Source organism: Eumetopias jubatus, unplaced genomic scaffold (assembly GCF_037043125.1).
Source record: "Eumetopias jubatus isolate StellerSeaLion01/CBP00866 unplaced genomic scaffold, mEumJub1_p1.0 scaffold_2, whole genome shotgun sequence".
Taxonomy (NCBI): domain Eukaryota; kingdom Metazoa; phylum Chordata; class Mammalia; order Carnivora; family Otariidae; genus Eumetopias; species Eumetopias jubatus.
The window spans coordinates 139,459,287-139,477,998 of record NW_028274808.1 but is presented as its reverse complement, the minus strand read 5'-3'; the positions used below and the strand labels follow the sequence as shown (position 1 = coordinate 139,477,998).

Sequence of the window (18,712 nt, the reverse complement as noted above, 5' to 3'; positions counted from 1 at the left end):
TTTCTTAACCATCTGAGCCACCCAGGCGCCCTCTCTTTTTCTTCTCTTTTTAAAAATTCTACTTATGTTGGGAGCATTCCTTAAATATATCTTTTAGCTCCTCTATAGAATTTGGTATTTCTGCTATGTTATTTTTAATTTCCAGGAACTCTTTCTGTTCTCTCAATGTTGTTCTTTGTTAAAATGCACCTTGCTCTTGTTTTAGATGCATATCTTTTGTTATCTGCAGTTACTAATTACAGTTTTTAAAAAGTTTTCTTCTGTTCCTTGTGTTTTTGTTTTTCTTATTTTTTTTTTCTGTTTGTTAATACGCCTTTTTTTATGTTAGACGTTTTCTTCAGATGTTTCACCAGTTAAGCTTACTGCATGTACTGTAGATCAGAATGTACCCTCTGAGTGGGCAATTATATCCTAGAGAAGGAATCTGGAGGATCTGAAGAGAGCATGCTCAGTTCCTTTTTCTCAGATGAATCCATTAGATAAGTTCCTTTTCTTTTCATGGGGGAGGAGTGAGTTGGAGGGGTAGAGAATGGGAGAATAATTACTTGCCCCTTACTTCTTCTATAGAAGCTAATTATATTACATAAAATTGTTTAAGAATGAAGGTACTTTTGTAAGGCAGTCAATGTTATGAATATAGATCAGGTACATTGGTTTTGATTATATAGGGATAAAACTGTACAGGATGTAGAAGAATGTATTATATAGCTGATATGCCCCATCATGGTTTCAGGTATCAAATGTTTACAGTCATCTTTTGTAATAAATATTAGATCTTTGTAGGTTCAAGATTTGACACTGAGTAATTTGCTAATACTCTGATATATATAGGTTAAAGAGAGATTACATGCTTGAGGTAAGATTTCCAGAAATCAGAGTTGAATTTGAATATATTTCCATTACTGTATGTGAAGAGCTTTTGAGTGTGTGGGTAGCTCAGTCGGTTAAGCGTCTGACTCTTGATTTCAGCTCAGGTCTTGGTCTCAGGGTCATGAGTTCAAGCCCCTTGTTGGACTCCTCACTGGGGGGTGGGCGTGGAACCTACTTAAAAAAAGCAAAAACAAAAAAAAGAAAAAAGAGAGAGTGAGAGAGGGAAAAGAGAGAGCTTTTATTTCCAGGAGGTGTTTGACAGAAATTCCCGTGGATAATATACCTTAGCTTTTGCTTAGTAACAAAACATCCTAAAAGTCAATAGCCTAAAACAACAATCATTTATTATTGTGTATCAGTGGGTCATCTGTTCTAGCCTGAGCTTGGTGGAATGAATACTGTTCATTTTGACTGGGCTCGCTCACATGAGGGTGGGTTTGCTGGGTTTAGAGTGGCTCTGTTTTATATGTTTCGCATCATTTTCCCAGGCACTATCAAGCTGTCCTCGGGATATTTTCTCATAGAGATAGTAGAAATACAAGTATACCTTTTTTGATTTCTGAATCTGGTTCTTTTGTTTCTCAGAATAATCTTAACTTTAATTTTCAGGGGACTTTGATTTTGCATAATGAAATTTTATTTGTTTCAACATTTGAAATGCAGCTCAAATACAGCTGTTAGCTTTTTCTGGGGACTTGGATTTTGTGATTCAAGACCTCTGAATGGAAGAAAGAGGATTAACATTTGTTTAAAATTTATTCTACTCATTACAACATTGAAAGTTTGGAAGAGGAACTAAACATTGAGTTCAAGGTTATGATTTCTTCAGCTATGAAATGATATTTCAAGAATGTGAATGAGCACCAATAAAACATCTTTCATCCTGTTTAATTTTTGGTTAAAGCAAGTTCCATGTCTAACACACAAAATGATGGAGGACATTGCTGCCTGGTCAGGTGCCTCAATCTTGAGATACTCTGAATAAATTGCAACCAGATATACTTGAGTGGTCTGAAAATTGGGGATTGATAGGTAAAATTTGATATCTTTTCTGCTTTAAAATTTTAAGAAGAAACCCAGCCATTTCAGAAAATACATGAGCATGCTGTTTAGACAGTAATGATAAAAGGGACAGGTGTGTATGCACCTTCTTGCAGATTACAAAGTAGTAAACATTCATTTGTCCAACTTTGTTAAAAGAAAGTTTCAAATTAGCAATTCCCAAACTTGATTTTTATTAGAATGCTTTCTGAATGAATCACATATTTACTTGTGTTCTTAGATGATGGTAAACTTTTTCTTAATAATTTAGAATTGTCATTAGACTGTTGATTATTTTGATATATGTAATATATAATCAGTCCTCTCAGGGCTCATTGGTATGACTATTTGAGTTTAGTAAGTTATTCTGCCCATTGTCTTTTTCAGGGGGCCTGAAATTTAGAGCATAAGCATCTTAACCCATCTCTCCATTTCCACTCTTGTGATTCCCTCATAATCAAGGAGATCCTTTAAAAAGCTAGATCAGGAAGTTCCCCTGGTTGTCAAGATAAATCTAAAATATGGCTGATGGGTAGCTGTCTTGTCAGTTTCATGTCACTTTACCACTTCTCTGCTTCTTAGACCATACCTACATTGTTTTTAAGTTATTCAAAGTTTTAAAGCTCTTTTCCAAACTGGAGGCCTTTGTGCATGTTGTTTGCTGTTGCTAGCATGCTTTTCTCACAGATCTCTGCCTGGCTGGTTTCTAATCATCCTACAGTCTCAACATCAATATCACTTCCCCAGACAGACCTCATCTGACACCCTCTCCTCCCCATCCTCCTTCACCAAGGAGGTTTTTAAATTTAGGTTCCTCTCATATTATGTTTATTGTATATAATTATATGCTTATTTTTGTAAGGGCTTAATGTTTATCTATGCCTTAGATTATAAATTCCATGATAATATAAACTTTATTTTTGCTCACCTCTCTTTATCCAATAGCTAGCGTGGTGTTGAATAACTGTTTCTTCAAATCCATGATGCCATCAATTATAAAGTATATCTTGATTTCAGAGATGTTAAAATCTTAAAAAATGGCTAGTAGCATCTATCTTAAGATGTTTTCTTTTCAGAGATGTAAAATATGAAAATGCGTGTCTTTGAATCAATATGATATGGTACAGTAAGACTCCTTACATAAGCATTATGAAAAAGCCAGTTCCCTGTTACCTGAGACCATACAGGAATTTCTTTATTTCTTTGTGGTAGTCTTCTTTTACTAAAAATATGTCTTCTCAAAATTTCTTTTTTGGTTAGCTGGACAGGTAGTGAATCAGATGAATAAGAAGCTGCAGACAGGTTTCACGGAAGCAGAAGTGTTACAGATATTCTGTGATACCTGTGAAGCTGTTGCCAGATTGCATCAGTGTAAGACTCCAATAATTCACCGGGATCTGAAGGTAGGAATTTTAGACTACTTATGGATGAATACATTTTAAACTTTAGCATTAAAATATTCTTGGACTATCTTCATCTACACTAGGTTTTATTACCAACACTGAGAAGGGTCTCTCTGTCCCAGGCTTCATTTCCTGAGGCCATGTAGAGACTGTAGAATAGAAACTGTGCTTTCCATGACCCTGCGGGCTTCTAGTAAGGCTGTAGAAGTGAATGTTGTGCCCTCTACTCTGCTTCTGTTGTACATAGTAGGCTTTTTAAAAAGGTTTCACATGAGCAAAAATGTGAACTTCACTGATGTAGGTTGAGTGTCCTTCCACACTGTTCTCGTCTAGTTCAGCTCTCCTCCTATTTCCTATAACCCATATTAAGCATCAGGATGTTTTCCAGAGGTTTTGGAGGCAAACTTGAATGGGTCTTTTTACTCACTTTTATTTATAATTTACTATAGTTTTCTATAATTTACTGTAATTTGGTGGTGATTGTCTTTAAGGTCATTTTATCTTAGCTTTTTGTAGGCTCTGATCTCTTGTGTAGGGTACCCACTTGTTATATTGGAAAAAGTCCCCAAAGAGGATTTAAAAGTCCTGGTATCATATTTCTCAAGATATCATTACATACATTATTTAAAACTATAGGAGTCTTCTTTGATGCCCACAAACACTAAGATTACAAAAATTTCTCTTCCCAAAATGCTATATGCCCAGATATCCCATGGCTAAACTGTCATCCCGCTTCAAGTCTGCTCAGATTAACCCTCTCAGTGAATTCTGTCTTACACACCTTATTTATAGTTACAGCCTAACATTTCTGCTCTTTACCCTGCTATATCTTTTATTATCGCTTGTTACCTTGTAAGGTACTATATAATTTGCTTATGTATTGTGCTTATTGTTTACTTTCTGTTCACTTCCACTAGAATGTACGTGTGGGCAGGGATTTTTCTCTTTTGTAGTGATATATCCAAGTATTTGGAATGGTGCCTGACACATAGCCAGGGTCTCAATAAATATTTAATGAAGGAATAAATCCCAATTCTGACTGATTATACAAAATTTATGAAAGGTGATAATAAAATTCTCTTAAGATACAAGAGAATAGAAGGTGTCATTTAAAATGTAGGTTGTTAACCATGAAAACGTCAGCTAGGGAAACCTACAGGAATATAATACAAATTAAGCCAAAATTGAAATGCATGCCTGCAGACTTCTGTCCTTTAATTTGGATAACCAGTGTAGTTCATTTTAGTTGTTATGAATATGCAGTGTTTACATTTTCCCTGATAATTCGGTATAACTTCAACACGTAAAGTCAAAACTGTGTTTTTTAGTGGAGCATTGTAGATAAAAATGGAATTAGAAGTCAATCAGGTAGAATTTTAATAGTTTTTGTTACTTGTCTATAGATAAGCTGAAGTGTCAGAAAAAGATAAAAATGGAGGTACAGTATAGATAGACTTGGACTGCTGCTAGTTCTTCTTTTTTTCATAGAAGAGGTTTAAAGAGGATTTAGGGCTTCTTGGCCCCTGCAAAAATCATCCTGGGATGGGAAAAGCACTTCTCTGTTCTTAATAAGAGAAACAGTAGACATAGTCAAGTATATTTTTGGTCCAATTCTTTTGTCCTTCCTCATAATTTATCTTACTCCTGTCTCTATGTATATATGACACAAACCTTTCAATGTTGATTTTGTAAAAACATGGTTATAAAAATAAAATTCACTTTGAAAATACTACTAATTATTTATTTTTTCTGAAGGTAGAAAATATTTTGTTGAATGATAGTGGAAACTATGTACTTTGTGACTTTGGCAGTGCCACGAATAAATTTCTTAATCCTCAGAAAGATGGAGTTAATCTTGTAGAAGAAGAAATTAAAAAGTAAGTTTCTGTCTTTATTGTGCTTTGTCTCATGGGAATTTTAGTTCAGTCTGTGGACCACTTCTGCTAATACAAATTTTAGGTGTTTGACTTATAGATTCCTTCAAAATATTTCTGTGACTTTGACTAATTTATGTCTGCTCTAGCTCAGTAGAAAATATATTTTATCATGCATACAGGTTTTTCATGTACATTGTAAATATATTTATCAAGAAATTTGTTAAGCTATAATAATTTGTGGAATCATTAAAGGGAGTTTTAAGTGATTGTTGTTCAGTTAAACATCTTTGTTTTTACTAATACTGAGGATTGTGCTTGTTAGGAAAAACATTAAATTATTTGAAAGTTAAGTTTTTCGTATTTAAAATGAGGATTAATGTATTGAAAACTGTGTGGAAAACATGTTACTCTGTGATAGTGTTTTAGAAAGCTCTCTGGTAGAAGTACATCATATCTGCTTATGTTTTCTTAATTTTGTACTTTCTGTGGTTGCTAGAGTACCTGTAAGTACTTTTCCCTGACTTTTCTGTTTTCTAGTTTTAGAAAATAGAACTGTTTGTAAATCTTAGATTATCTTAGTAAAATGATACAGAACGCCCAAAGATCTTGAGAATAACAATTTGTTGTCTTTTCTAAGTTGCCTTTCTTCACTTCCTTACAAATTCTCAGTTGTTTAAGACTAAGGGCTATCATTTGAACTTCAGTATACATTTTGAAATGACTCAAGGAGAGCTGATCTTACTGTTGCCCGTTTGTATAACACTGTGGGTTTCTAGACTGTGTATTGCTTCTAAGGAAACTTAGCTTATGATTACATTAGATTCCGTAAAACTTAACTCCTTAGTAAACATATAAATGTCCTGAAGAACACAAGAACAAATTATTGAATTGGCTTCTTGGGGAGATATATATATATATAATATATATAATATATATATTATGTATATATTTTATATATATATATAAAATTAAAAAACTATTGGGTCATGATATATAATGCCTGCTTTAGGATCTCTGACTTGCTGAAAGTTTCATTTCTTGCTGTTGAATTTGAAGTATAGTTAAGGTTTAGTAGATTTTTGCAGTAGTGATAAATGCAGGCTCATGAGGAGTTCTTTTGCTTTTGTGGCTCAATTGAGGAGTTAATGGTCTAACCATTTATTCAGTTGATGGGTGTTTATTCAGGGCCTACAATGCAGTGGACACTGTTGTTGGTGCTGCAGTGTAGCAGTGAACAGAATTTCTGCCTTCATGCAGTTTCTTTTCTGGTTTCTCAGGTTGCTCCTCTGTAGTGTCTCACCAGTCAGGGTAATTTTGAAAAATAAGATGATAGAATGTTGAGCCTTAAGATATTTCATATAAAATGAAACATATCAACACTCAAAATTGATCTTAAATTATGCCATGATATAGGAATTCCTTCCATTGTCTAATAATTTCTGCCATGAAATTGAGTACTACTTCATTAAAGTACTCTGTTCATAGTGGATTTAGAATTTTTATATTGGTAATATTTTCTTACAGTATCTTTTAATTCCAAATAACTTATAATGACAGTCAGTTCTAGAAGTGTTCTTAATTAGTGTAGTCAGAATAATGGCAACTAGGTTACTTTTAAAACAACAATGATATAAACAAACCTAAAGGAGATTTACTACTGTGTGCCAGGAATTATGTTACAGTCCATAAAAACAAACTCCTTTAATAAACCTATAAGTTAATTTTTTGAGAGGGTAGCGATATTGCTTTTAAATTAATAGACTAAAATATTTTGATAAGAATAATTTTAGAGTCAAATTATATTATTTAAAATAAATTCAAGGAAAGCTATGTTTTCAATCCATTGTCTTTAAGATTTTTTATTAAAGAAAGTTAAGTTTTTATATCATTAGAGATGCTATTGCACTTGTTGAATAAAAATGTGTATGTAGATGCTTTGTATTGTTAAATCTTGATAGACTTTTATCGAACTTTTTAAAAAGTGTTATTTCTATATAATGTTATTGAAACTAAAAGTTTTTGTAGTATTTTATATAGAAACAATGTAGTATCTGTCTTTTTTTTTTTTTTTATATCTCCACTCCATTTCACTTATTTACTGCCAGGTATACAACTCTGTCATACAGAGCCCCTGAAATGATCAACCTTTATGGAGGGAAACCCATCACCACCAAGGCTGATATCTGGGTAAGGCCAAGAAAGGCTAACATTTTCTCTAACCAAATCAAAAAAAAATCTGAGTTCAGTTGATTATTTTCCCCGTGTTGCCCAAAAGGTATTACATAAGTAGAAGAGAGTGGTATAGAGTGGAGCTTCTTATTCAGAAGAAGAATAGAACATTTTATCTTCTTAATTCTGAATTGGAAAGCTTAGGTATAAAAAAGTAAATAAAGGACTTCCATATAATGTAACGTTTTACCACAGTAATTTTTAGAATTTATAGAGAATGTTAATATTTTTTTGATCGTAATTTTGGTTGGTCGCAGTATGGAAAAGCTGGTCATAACTCTTAAGTAGTTTTTAGAAGTATTTTAGGATTTTTTAATGTAAACTAACAGGAGTAAAGCTTCTTTCTAATTAAAATCATACCATTGACTAACTTCTATATATTGAGGATCTTATCATTTAACATATACCGTTGACGCTTGAACAACATGTGTTTGAACTGCATGGGTCCACTTAATATGCAGGGTTTTAAAAATAAATATATTGGAAAACTTTTTGGAGATCGGCAACAAATGTGAAAAAACTTGCAGATGAACCACGTAGCCTACAGATACTGAAAAAATTAAGAAAGTTATATATTATTTTAAGAATACAGTATGTAATATATTACAAAATATGTATTAATTATGTTATTGGTAACTGGTCAACAGTGGATTATTAGTAGTTAAGTTTTGGGGGAGTTAAGTTATACATGGATTTTTAACTGCACGGGGGGTTTGGTGCCCCTAACCCCCTATGTTGTTCAAGGGTTAACTGTGTATCTGGATTGAATTATTAAGATGATCATGTTTCTATATAGTTGAACTTTATGTTAGAATGCTAATACTTATTTAGAACTTGTTTCATAAGGAAATATATTTTGGCTGTATTTGATAAACTAGCAAGAAACTCTATTTTAAATGTGAATTCATTTAAATTCAAGTATTTAGTCATATCTCCCTGTAGTTACTGTATTAGGGATGGAGGAAAAAAATTCCTTTGGAAATAGTTCTAGAGTTTACAAGAAAAGTCATGTTTGTTTTATTTTTAAATGTATTTAGAAAGTAGTAGAGCATAATGTGTGAAAGCAAATGAATATCTCCTTGGTCCTCTTCTGACCTCCTCCTTACAGGGGTTGGGATACTAAATATTCTTGCAAGATAATAAAAAAAGAGTATCTTTGATATCTTTTCATCTGTTGTAATATATACTTTTGCATGAATGATCTTAAATCTTAGTTGAATTTTTAACCATATGCACAGTTGAATCAAACCTTGGGTAAGTTTGATTTAGTTAACTTGATAACTGCTTATAGATCACTAGATTGAATAATTCAAACTCAGTTTTCTTTTCTCAGCATTAACATTTGACTTATCAAATGGCTTATAGTAAGTGGCTTACAGTATAATGTAGACAGCAAATCCAATCAGATCTTAATTTATAAAGTGAAGGTATTAGAAGAGGTGGTTGTGGAAGTCTTTTCTAGCCTAATTTTGTGACGGCTGTTGAAATCTATGTCACCTAAAAGAGTATTTCAACAGCAGAGAAAACAGACATCATAGCTTAACTATAGTTTGGAAATCATCAAGGCTTGATTGAAAAATATAGTCTCTAAGCACATGATCATTACCCAGTATCTTAATAAAAAAGGAGGGATCCTTTCAGACTTTGTATGCATGCCAGCTAGCATACTAAATTGCGATAAATTTAAACTTTATACCATTTATAGATTAGTATATGGGGTAGTATTTCTATAATGGATAACTGGGTATAGCTGTGGGGTTACAGATAGATTACCCAAAAATAAAAAAGAAGAAAAATAATCAGGAAATAGAATCTATGTATATGCTTGACAGAAATAGAATTTTAATTACCATGGTGCCATTTTTTTCTTGTCTTAGCTCAGGTGAAACAGAAGTATGTTATAACATTTTAGGTGTGAATGAAAGAATATCCAGAGAAAATACTCAGTTCATACTGGTCAAGAATTATGTTTCTGATTCTATTTCAGGGTAGTACTGATTCTCAGGGACTTATTATATTGAGGTTTAAGTATTCATTTAGCACTTTATATTTTGGGAAAAATTTTTTTTTTGCCTGGAAGTTTTCATTGTAGGTTATTTTTATCCTGAGAAGTAGGATGCTGATTTTATAAGCATTAGGAAATTCAGTGAGAGATGCTTCATGTTGTCTTTTAATGAGGAAAGTTGAAGATGATGATACTTAGCCTTCAAAATCAGGTCACTTGTTTCCTCCTGTTTCTTGAACAATTCTCATCATACCAAATGGATAAGGAGGCAAATGCCTTTGGTGTGAAAAAGTTAGGACACCTGGTTGTGTTCACACTGTGTGAAGCAGAGTATTTTATATTTTATATTTATGTTTTTTAAGTACACTGGCATTGCTATCTAAAATTGTTGTCTGGGAACTCCTGCAACATTTACTCTAACAGAAGACACATTACTAAACGTTTGATGATAAGATAAACCTGGCTAAAATGCAGAACTCTTAGACTGTCATCTGGGCAGGAGAAAGGTGTAATTTAATGTAGATATTACACCATTAATAGTATTTTTTTTAGTGCTGTTAAGGAAGCCTGAAGCTCAGTTTGCTGTATAAATACTGAAAATATCTTCCTTACAGAAAGAACCATTGTAAATATTTTTAAGTGACATGGAACTGGTTATTTCCATTCAGAATCTTTTCCATTTCATTAGTCACAGTAATGCTTTTGAACTTACTAGAATTACTCTTCTAGAATTGAAATTTCTAGAGTTTTTAAACTTATTGTTGGAAGGCTATATTGAAAATAATGTTTTGTAAATATCGTTGAACTTACAAAGGTGTTTCTGCATATTATGATTTTCATGGTAGTTAGAGAACTTAGTGTATTTGTTAGTTGAGTGTGCTAAGTTGATGTATGGAGAAAATCCAACAAAGGAGAGGTGATAGTAAGGCCAAATTTCAGTATTGCTGATATAATTGCATACTGACTATTGGAGAATTTTGTTACAGTCTTTTTAGAATTAGAAATATCCTTTACACTCTTAAGGCTTGGGGTGACTTTTTTTTTTTTATAAAAACAACATGATTTCTTGAGCCAAAAATCACATTTTATTACTGCTTCTCAGGTTTGAGCTGTTAGCAGCTTGGTAGCTAGGAATTTCCTTTGCTACTTTTCAGAATGCAATTTGTGTTGTTTTCAGGTGTTTTGTCCTCATTGTCAGCAAGTAGATTTATTGGTGCTGTGCTGTCTAGGAAGCCATGCAGGTGAAGCAGACAGAGCCCTTTCTTTGTGAATTTTATTATAGATTAGCCAAGTACAAATATGAGTAGTATATTTAGAATAAAAATTATAGGGTTATATTTAGAAGTAGAGAACTAATTTTTATGATATGAAATAATAACATATGTCTAATGAATAATCAATAAAACTATTTATTGATGGTTGTCTGATAAATTTAACTGTGCTGGCTAACTCATATTTGGAACCCCAGGATTTTATAACATGTTTTATTTTGATTTTTAAAAAAATGTTTTTAGAGGGAGCCTTGTGATTACTTTGTTGGTTATATGCTAGTTTTGTGCTAAATATATTTTTTCCTTGTGAAAGAAATAAAAATATAATTTTTTCCCCCAAAGGGAACCAGCTACTTCCAATTTTAGTTACATCATTCATGATTTAGAGTTCCATTATAGCTTTAATGCAGCCAACTAACCACAGATGTGATAGAAAAATCTGGAAGTGATACAGTTAAATATCTTTTCAGAAATTAAGCACATTAATTGGTTTAAGCGGTAATTTGTGAAAAGAGTGATCCAATATTAGAAACAGACTTTAGTTTTTTTTTAGTAATATACTTAGTTTTTGGTCTGGGACTATGTTTTTGTCTTGTGATTGATTACTTGAGCTCTGATGATATTCATACTTGTTTTTTTACAGGCGCTGGGATGTTTACTGTATAAACTTTGTTTCTTTACCCTTCCTTTTGGTGAGAGTCAGGTTGCTATCTGTGATGGCAGCTTCACCATCCCAGACAATTCTCGTTACTCCCAGAATATACATTGCTTAATAAGTAAGTACTTGGAAAAATTTATGAAAAAATTGTAAGATACTGTACTTAAAGGTGGGCTGTTATATGTCTACCTAAGCCTAATCTTTTGATTTCATTTATTACAGTTTTGTGAAACTATTATAAAGAAAAAACATTAAAAAATGTTTGTAAGACTTTTATAGGAATGAAAGCAGCCTAATTACCGATTAGTGCATGGATATTTTTAAGCCCCCTAGATAAGCTTTTGTAGAACATAGAGATTATGTAATTAAGGAAACTGGAATTTCTGGAAAACCTTAGAGCAAAACATTTAATTACTCAGTCTTTGTACTTTGAAATCTAAATATCCAGATCTGTTGCTCTTTTGTATCAAAGTATTATCGGTCTTAGAGTGTAGCTTATTTGGCCACCGTTTTAAATATTTATTCTTGATTGATTATAAAGTGTTTATTGGAACACAACCTAAGTGTGGTATCAGGAAGGGGTAGACCTGTGGGCCCCTGACTCCCAAAGAATACCTCAGTTTTCCTTCTAGCCTCCGTTAAGAAGTTTTTTCTTCCTTTTGGATGGTACTATAATTTAATTTTTTATATTTGTACATGGCAAAATTTCTGGAAAAGATGACTGAGGGTGAGAAGGATGACTATCAGATATTAAAATTAAAATAATATTAGGAAGCTGCAGTATTTAAACAGCACCTCTCAGCACTGTTTTAATTAAAATGTTTCTAGCATGTGTGCTCTGTTTTTTGCATTTTAAACATCCCGTCATAGCCTCCAGCCACACCGATCAATGCAACAGAAAAGAGGGCTAATCTAAATATATTTGATGTTTTGTATTATAAAGATGGCCATTCAACTCAACGGGAAAAATAGATGGAAATACAAAAAATTATTAGGGATTTGTGGACAAAATTCAATTCCAAGCTGAAAATCTACCTCAAACTTTATGCTAAAAATTCAAATAAATCAAAGACCTGAATGTAAAAAATAAATCAGAAATGTACTTGAAGAAAATAGGCTTGAATTTGTTGATAACACTGGATTGGGTAGGCTACAGGTATTAGATCTCAGAAACTAGGAAAGAAAAGATGAATCCATTACATGTAAGTTTAAACCATTAAAAATACCCCCCAAACCTATGAACCCCAGCATAAAGTCAAATAATAAATTGGGAAAAAAATATTTGTTACACATTTGACAAATGGCTGACTTTTATAATCTATAAGGCTCAGGTAAATCAAAAAGAAAAGGGCAAACACTCCAGTAGAAAAATGGTCAAAAGAAAATGGATCATAAAAGGATATCTGGCCTTGCTATGCAAACTTGTTTAAAGAATAATCTTTTTATTTATGTGGATTTGCTCAAACATGTTGGAAATTGGAGAAGTATGTCAGTTGAACACAAGCTTACATTGCTTCATGTGGATTGTTTTTCCTAGGCAAAGGGAACCAGAGTAACAGGGTAGGAGAGGTGGTGTTATAACTTAGAGGGGAAAGGAAATAGCCCTGAGCTTTGCTGCTGTCCTGCCGGGTGTGAGGACTTTTAGCTCTAGGGAGCATTAAATATGAGTGTTTGTACCTGGGTGGGATCTTCTTCATAGAGAGATCTACCTGAATTTCTTGTGGCTCCCTACTAATGGGTCATTCCCCGAATAGCACCCCGGCTGGCTTAGAGTTCCATTTTTATCTTTATTGGTTGAGCACTTGCCAGCCTTATTTTGATGTGTTTTTATATCCTTGTGGCAGCTTCCAGCCAAATTGCCTTCCCAGGTGCAGGTTACCTTCCCAGGTACCAGTTAATGTTTTTGTCAGTGCTCTGGTTTACAAAGTTGTATAGTTTTTCAGGGGTCTGACCCAGCTCTATTTTTCCCATTATCCCTGTAATTTTACCCTGCCATTTTACAGAATGTGATTTTTTAAAAAAGCAAATAAACCTTTTAGAGTATATTTGAATAAACAGATCCATAACCCCCTCTATTCAGTTGCTTTCCTCCTTCATTGTCCAAAAATTAGGGCATTAAAAGCATGAAAGAACTCTGATTGCAATGCTCAAAGAATAGATTGAGGAATTTACTTTGGCTGTTGTGTGTTCTGGCTAATTGAAGTTTAACCTTTTATTGAGGTCCTTGTAAATCATTGTAACTGTGACTGTTTTGTTGCTGAGTATAATGTTTTCATCACAGTTGAACGAGGGTTTTATTGGGGATCTTTCAGTGTCATAGAAACTCTGAATATTCCCAGTGGACAATGCTGTATGAGAACTGGACTACACACACACACACACACACACACACACACACACACACACACACACACACACGAGAACTGGACTACACACACACACACACACACGAGAACTGGACTACACACACACACACACGAGAACTGGACTACACACACACACACACACACACACACACACGAGAACTGGACTATACACACACACACACACACGAGAACTGGACTACACACACACACACACACACGAGAACTGGACTACACATACACACACACACACACACACGAGAACTGGACTACACACACACACACACACGAGAACTGGACTACACACACACACACACACACGAGAACTGGACTATACACACACACACACACGAGAACTGGACTACACACACACACACACACACATGAGAACTGGACTACACACACACACACACACACACACACACACACACACACACACACACACACACCCCTGCTTCGTGATTTGCTTTGCTTGTAGTTGTAAGATCGTATTTTCTTGAGTTAGGTTGTTTGTTGTTTTTTCTTCTCTGTGTATGTGTGTATGGGTATGTGTTTGTATATAATGGGAAGGAAAAGCTAAACACTTTTGATGATTTAGGATCTGATTGGGCTCTATCTAGTTCACTTGTGCTTTACTGTTTTTCATATGCTTCCTTTATTTTTCAATAAATGTGTAGATTTTAGTTTTTATCAATGTTAATATAAATTTGACCATGTATTAATATCTTTGAACTTATATCTGAGAGCTAGGCAGAACAAAAAAGTTGAATGAAATAAAAGCATTCAAGTAAATGTTGGTATTTTATCTCCTGTGAAAGGGTTTTTGTGGATTTTACTTTTTAAATACTGCCTTCAGTAATAAAAGCATAACAAAGTAGAGATTTTTAAACAAGAACATACCTACAATGCAATGTTTTTTAGAAAACCCTTAGATTCTTTGCAATTTTTTTCTTTATATTTTTTCACATGTGACCTTGCCTGTTTCCTGCCATCCCACTTAGGTTTCTCTGTCTGCTTTTATAATATATAATGAATGATCTACATTGCTTTCAAATAAATTCTACATTCAGAAATCTGGGAGTTGCCTAGTTGTGCTCATAGTTTTTGAAAGTGAAACATTTTATTGCCAGTTAGTTATTCATGCAATGTAGTTGCCTTCACACACTACATCAGAAACTAATGATATATACTATAGGCTGGCTAATTGAACATAATAATGAAAAAAATGAAGCATTAAAAAACATATATCTTTTTAGTATTAACACTTGCTAATGCTGCTTATGTATCTATTTTATATGATTAAGGATTTTTGAAAATGAAATGGCTATGCCTGATCTTTGTTAAAATTATGTGGCTTGTGGTTATAATAAGAATTTGCATATACTTTTGATTATCACCAATTTTGTCAAGGGTAATTATTATTACCTACTGTCCATAAAGCTCAGTTTAACTATTAATGTCATTATATTTTTCCTGCTGACTTTTCTTCTTAAAAGTAGCAGAATCAGTTATTCAGAATTTTTCTTCTTAGCTTCTGTTAATTTTCCCATTAGACAAATAATGGAGGTGAATTGAGGGGTGAGGAGAGAAGCATTTTCGTTATGGATCTAAGAGTTGAAAAGAACTTAAAGAGTATTTAGAGGAGAATGAGAAGCTTAACTAATGGGGTTACTGAATAGTTATGATGAATGAACAGAGGGCTGGCTGCCTTACCTTTCTTTTAGCATCTGTGTTGTAAGGTGGTTAAGGTAGTACATTGTAGAGGTTAAGAACAAAGCCTTGAGCCAAAGGGCCTGGGCTCACATCTGCTCTGTCACTTACTTGGTACAGAACGTTGGGCACCTCCATTTATCTTAATCACGTTTCTAAAATGAGCATATTAAAAGTACCTACCTCTTAATGGTTATCGTGAAAATTAAATGAATTATGAAAAGTACTTCTTAGCATGTGTAAGTATTCAGTAAGAGATGGTCTTTAATACTACCATCTTGACTACTATAATAACTATTACTACTGATATCTTTACTATAATTCTTTGTGAGCTAACCCACGTTTGATTTTCTAAGTAAGGGGCAGGGCATTTACTTTCAGAAACTCATTAGGATGTTCATTTCCTGCAGAGATTTCTTCGGATGCTCTGAAGCAGAACTTGGTTTTGCAGATTAATGGTGGCTGTACCAAAGGCTTACTATAAGTTATATGCTCAAGAATATACTGTTAAATGTAACTACTAAGTTTTTTTTTTTCTCACTGCTTACTTTGTGTAGTGATTTATATGAACATCAGGAAAAGCTTTGTTTTTCTTACTTCTGGGTCTACTGAGTCACTTTATGGTTCTGTATCTTAGCTTTTTGCAGCTCATCTATTGGGCTTAATTTTTTTTGAAATATAGTTGACCTACAATATTATATTAGTTCCAGATGTATAATGTAATGATTTGATACGTGTATATATTATGAAATGATCACCTCAATAAGTCTAGGTAACATCACCTCACATTGAAATGATCACCTCAATAAGTCTAGGTAACATCACCTCACAGAGTCACACATTTTTTTCTCCCTGGTGATGAGAACCTGTAAGACTCTTAGCAACTTTCAAATTTACAATACAGTATTATTAACTGTGGTCACCGTGCTGGGTACAGTACATCCCCAGAACTTATTTCTTTTGTGACTGGAAGGTTGTACCGTTTGACCCCCTTCACGCATTTTGCCCACCCCTCCTCTTCCCCCACCTCTGGCAACCACCAATCTGTTCTCTGCATTTATGAGTTCATTTTTCTCTTTTTTTCTCTTTTTTTTTCTTTTTTAAGAGTCTACATATAAGTGAGATCATACGGCATTCGTCTATGTCTTATTTCACTTAGCATACTGCCCTCAGGTCCATCCATGTTGTCTCAAATGGCAAGATTTCCTTCCTTTTTAATAGCCAAATAATATGAGAGAGCGAGTGTGTGTGTGTGTGTGTGTGTGTGTGTGTGTTACATTTTCTTTATTTACTCATCAGTGGACACTTAGGTTGCTTCTATGTCTTGGCTATTGTAAATAATGCCATACTAAACATAGGGGTGCTAATAACCTTTTTTTTTTAAGATTTTATTTATTTATTAGAGAGACAGCAAGAACACAAGAGGGGGAAGGGGCAATGGGAGAGAGAGAAGCACACTCCCCACTGAGTAGGGAGCCCAACGTGGGGCTCGATCCCAGGACCCTGGGATCATGACCTGAGCCAAAGGCAGATGCTTAACTGACTGAGCCACCCAGGCGTCCCATGCAGATACCTTTTTGAGCTGTTTTTGTTTTCTTTGGATAAATACCCAGAAGTGGACTCACTGGGTGATGTGATAATTACATTTTTAATTTTTTGAGGGACCTTCATACTCTTTTTTCCAGAGTGGCTGCTCCAGTTTACATGCTCACTCACACTGCCCAAAGGATTCCTTTTCTCTACGTCCCTACTAACACTTGTTATTTCTTATCATTTTAATAGTAAATAAAATTATTTTAATACCGATTTTCTATGGGAAACCAGGAACTTGCTTGCTTGTTTTAATACACTTAAAATTTATTATGGAAATAAAAAAACCCCACAAATATAGGCAGAACAGTTCAGTGAATTATGTACCTGTTACCCAGCTTCGGTGATTATTAACTCATGGTAGTCTTTTTTCATCTCTGGCCTCACCCACTCTCTTTTATATTATTTTTGAAAATAATCTCAGACATTTTACTGTACCTTTGGGAAAAAAGTGAAAGATTAAGATAGGAGTTCCTTGGAGATTTCTAGTCATTGCTCCTGGGTTACCTCTTGGGCAGGTGTAGAGAGGGGGCTCTGATCCATGACGTCAAGGGGCAGCCATCAGGACTACCCCAAATATACTAACCTGGCATATTGATAGTGCCATTTTAGTGTTTCAGTCATGATTGAACACACTTACTATTAGCTATTAAATTTGGTTTCATTTCAGCAGTCAGTCCATGGAATAAGTTATGTAGGATTTATATACCTAACATGTAAGTTTCTAATACAGATGGTTCTTGACTCTATGATGTTTCTTATGCTTTTTCACCTTTATGGTGGTGTGAAAGCAATACACATTCAGTAGAAACCATACTTTGAATTTTAACTTTTCATCTTTTCCCGAGTAGCAATATGTGGTGCGTTAACTCTCTTGTGATGCTGGGCATCAGCATCGAGCTGCAGCTCCCAGCCACCACATGATCTCAAGGGTGGACGATGATGCTTTCAAGCATTCATGTGCCCATACAATCATTTTGTTTTTCATTTTAAGTACAGTATTCAGTAGATTACATAAGATAGTCAATACTTTATTGTCATATAGGCTCTCTGTTAGATGATTTTGCTCAACTGCAGGCTAATTGTAAGCATTCTGAGCATGTCTAAGTAGGCTAGGCTAAGCTATGTTCAGTAGGTTAGGCGTATTAAATGTGTTTTTGACCTATAGTATTTTTAATTTATAATGGATCTGTTGGAATGTATCTCCCTCATAAATTGAGGAAGGTCTGTAACAATCCCCACAGGTTAACAGATAAAAATAACAAGTTAATGATTAAAGTATTTATGGTTGTAAAATCGGAGTGGGTGTTCTCTTTTTAGGTATATTTACTATAAGTGTAATAAATAGAAGTCTTTGGGAGAGGAAAAGTGTCTTTATGAAAGGAAAACAATTTAATAAAATTTTAAGCAGAAAAATTCTTTTGAGACTTGTGTCTAAAGTATTTTCCTATTAAATTTGTTGAGCTATCAGAGAGGCTGGTTTAACTTTTACTTAGGCCCAGGCATGGATCTATCATTTTGTATAACTTGAATGGGAACCACTTTATTTAATTTTTGGCTTAAGTCCTTAGCAAAACCATAATTTAACTTGATCACTGCTACAGCAGCAGCAGCTCCTTTAGCAGCTCTTTTTGTTGGAATATGTGTGGATGTTGTACTTTCCTATACAATTAGTTATAAACATAACTATTTCAG

The 18,712-nt window shown here is 33.9% G+C and overlaps 1 protein-coding gene across 3 annotated transcripts in view; it reads left to right on the top strand.

The window, feature by feature from the left end:
* BMP2K (BMP2 inducible kinase) overlaps positions 1-18,712 on the top strand; it is a 136,784-nt gene that overhangs the window by 65,241 nt on the left and 52,831 nt on the right. For all 3 annotated transcript variants that reach the window (XM_028100760.2, XM_028100759.2, XM_088021141.1), the window contains exons 4-7: positions 3,172-3,314; positions 5,070-5,191; positions 7,297-7,378; positions 11,340-11,472. In XM_028100760.2, the coding sequence (XP_027956561.2) occupies positions 3,172-3,314; positions 5,070-5,191; positions 7,297-7,378; positions 11,340-11,472 (480 nt within the window). The remainder of the gene's footprint in view (positions 1-3,171; positions 3,315-5,069; positions 5,192-7,296; positions 7,379-11,339; positions 11,473-18,712) is intronic.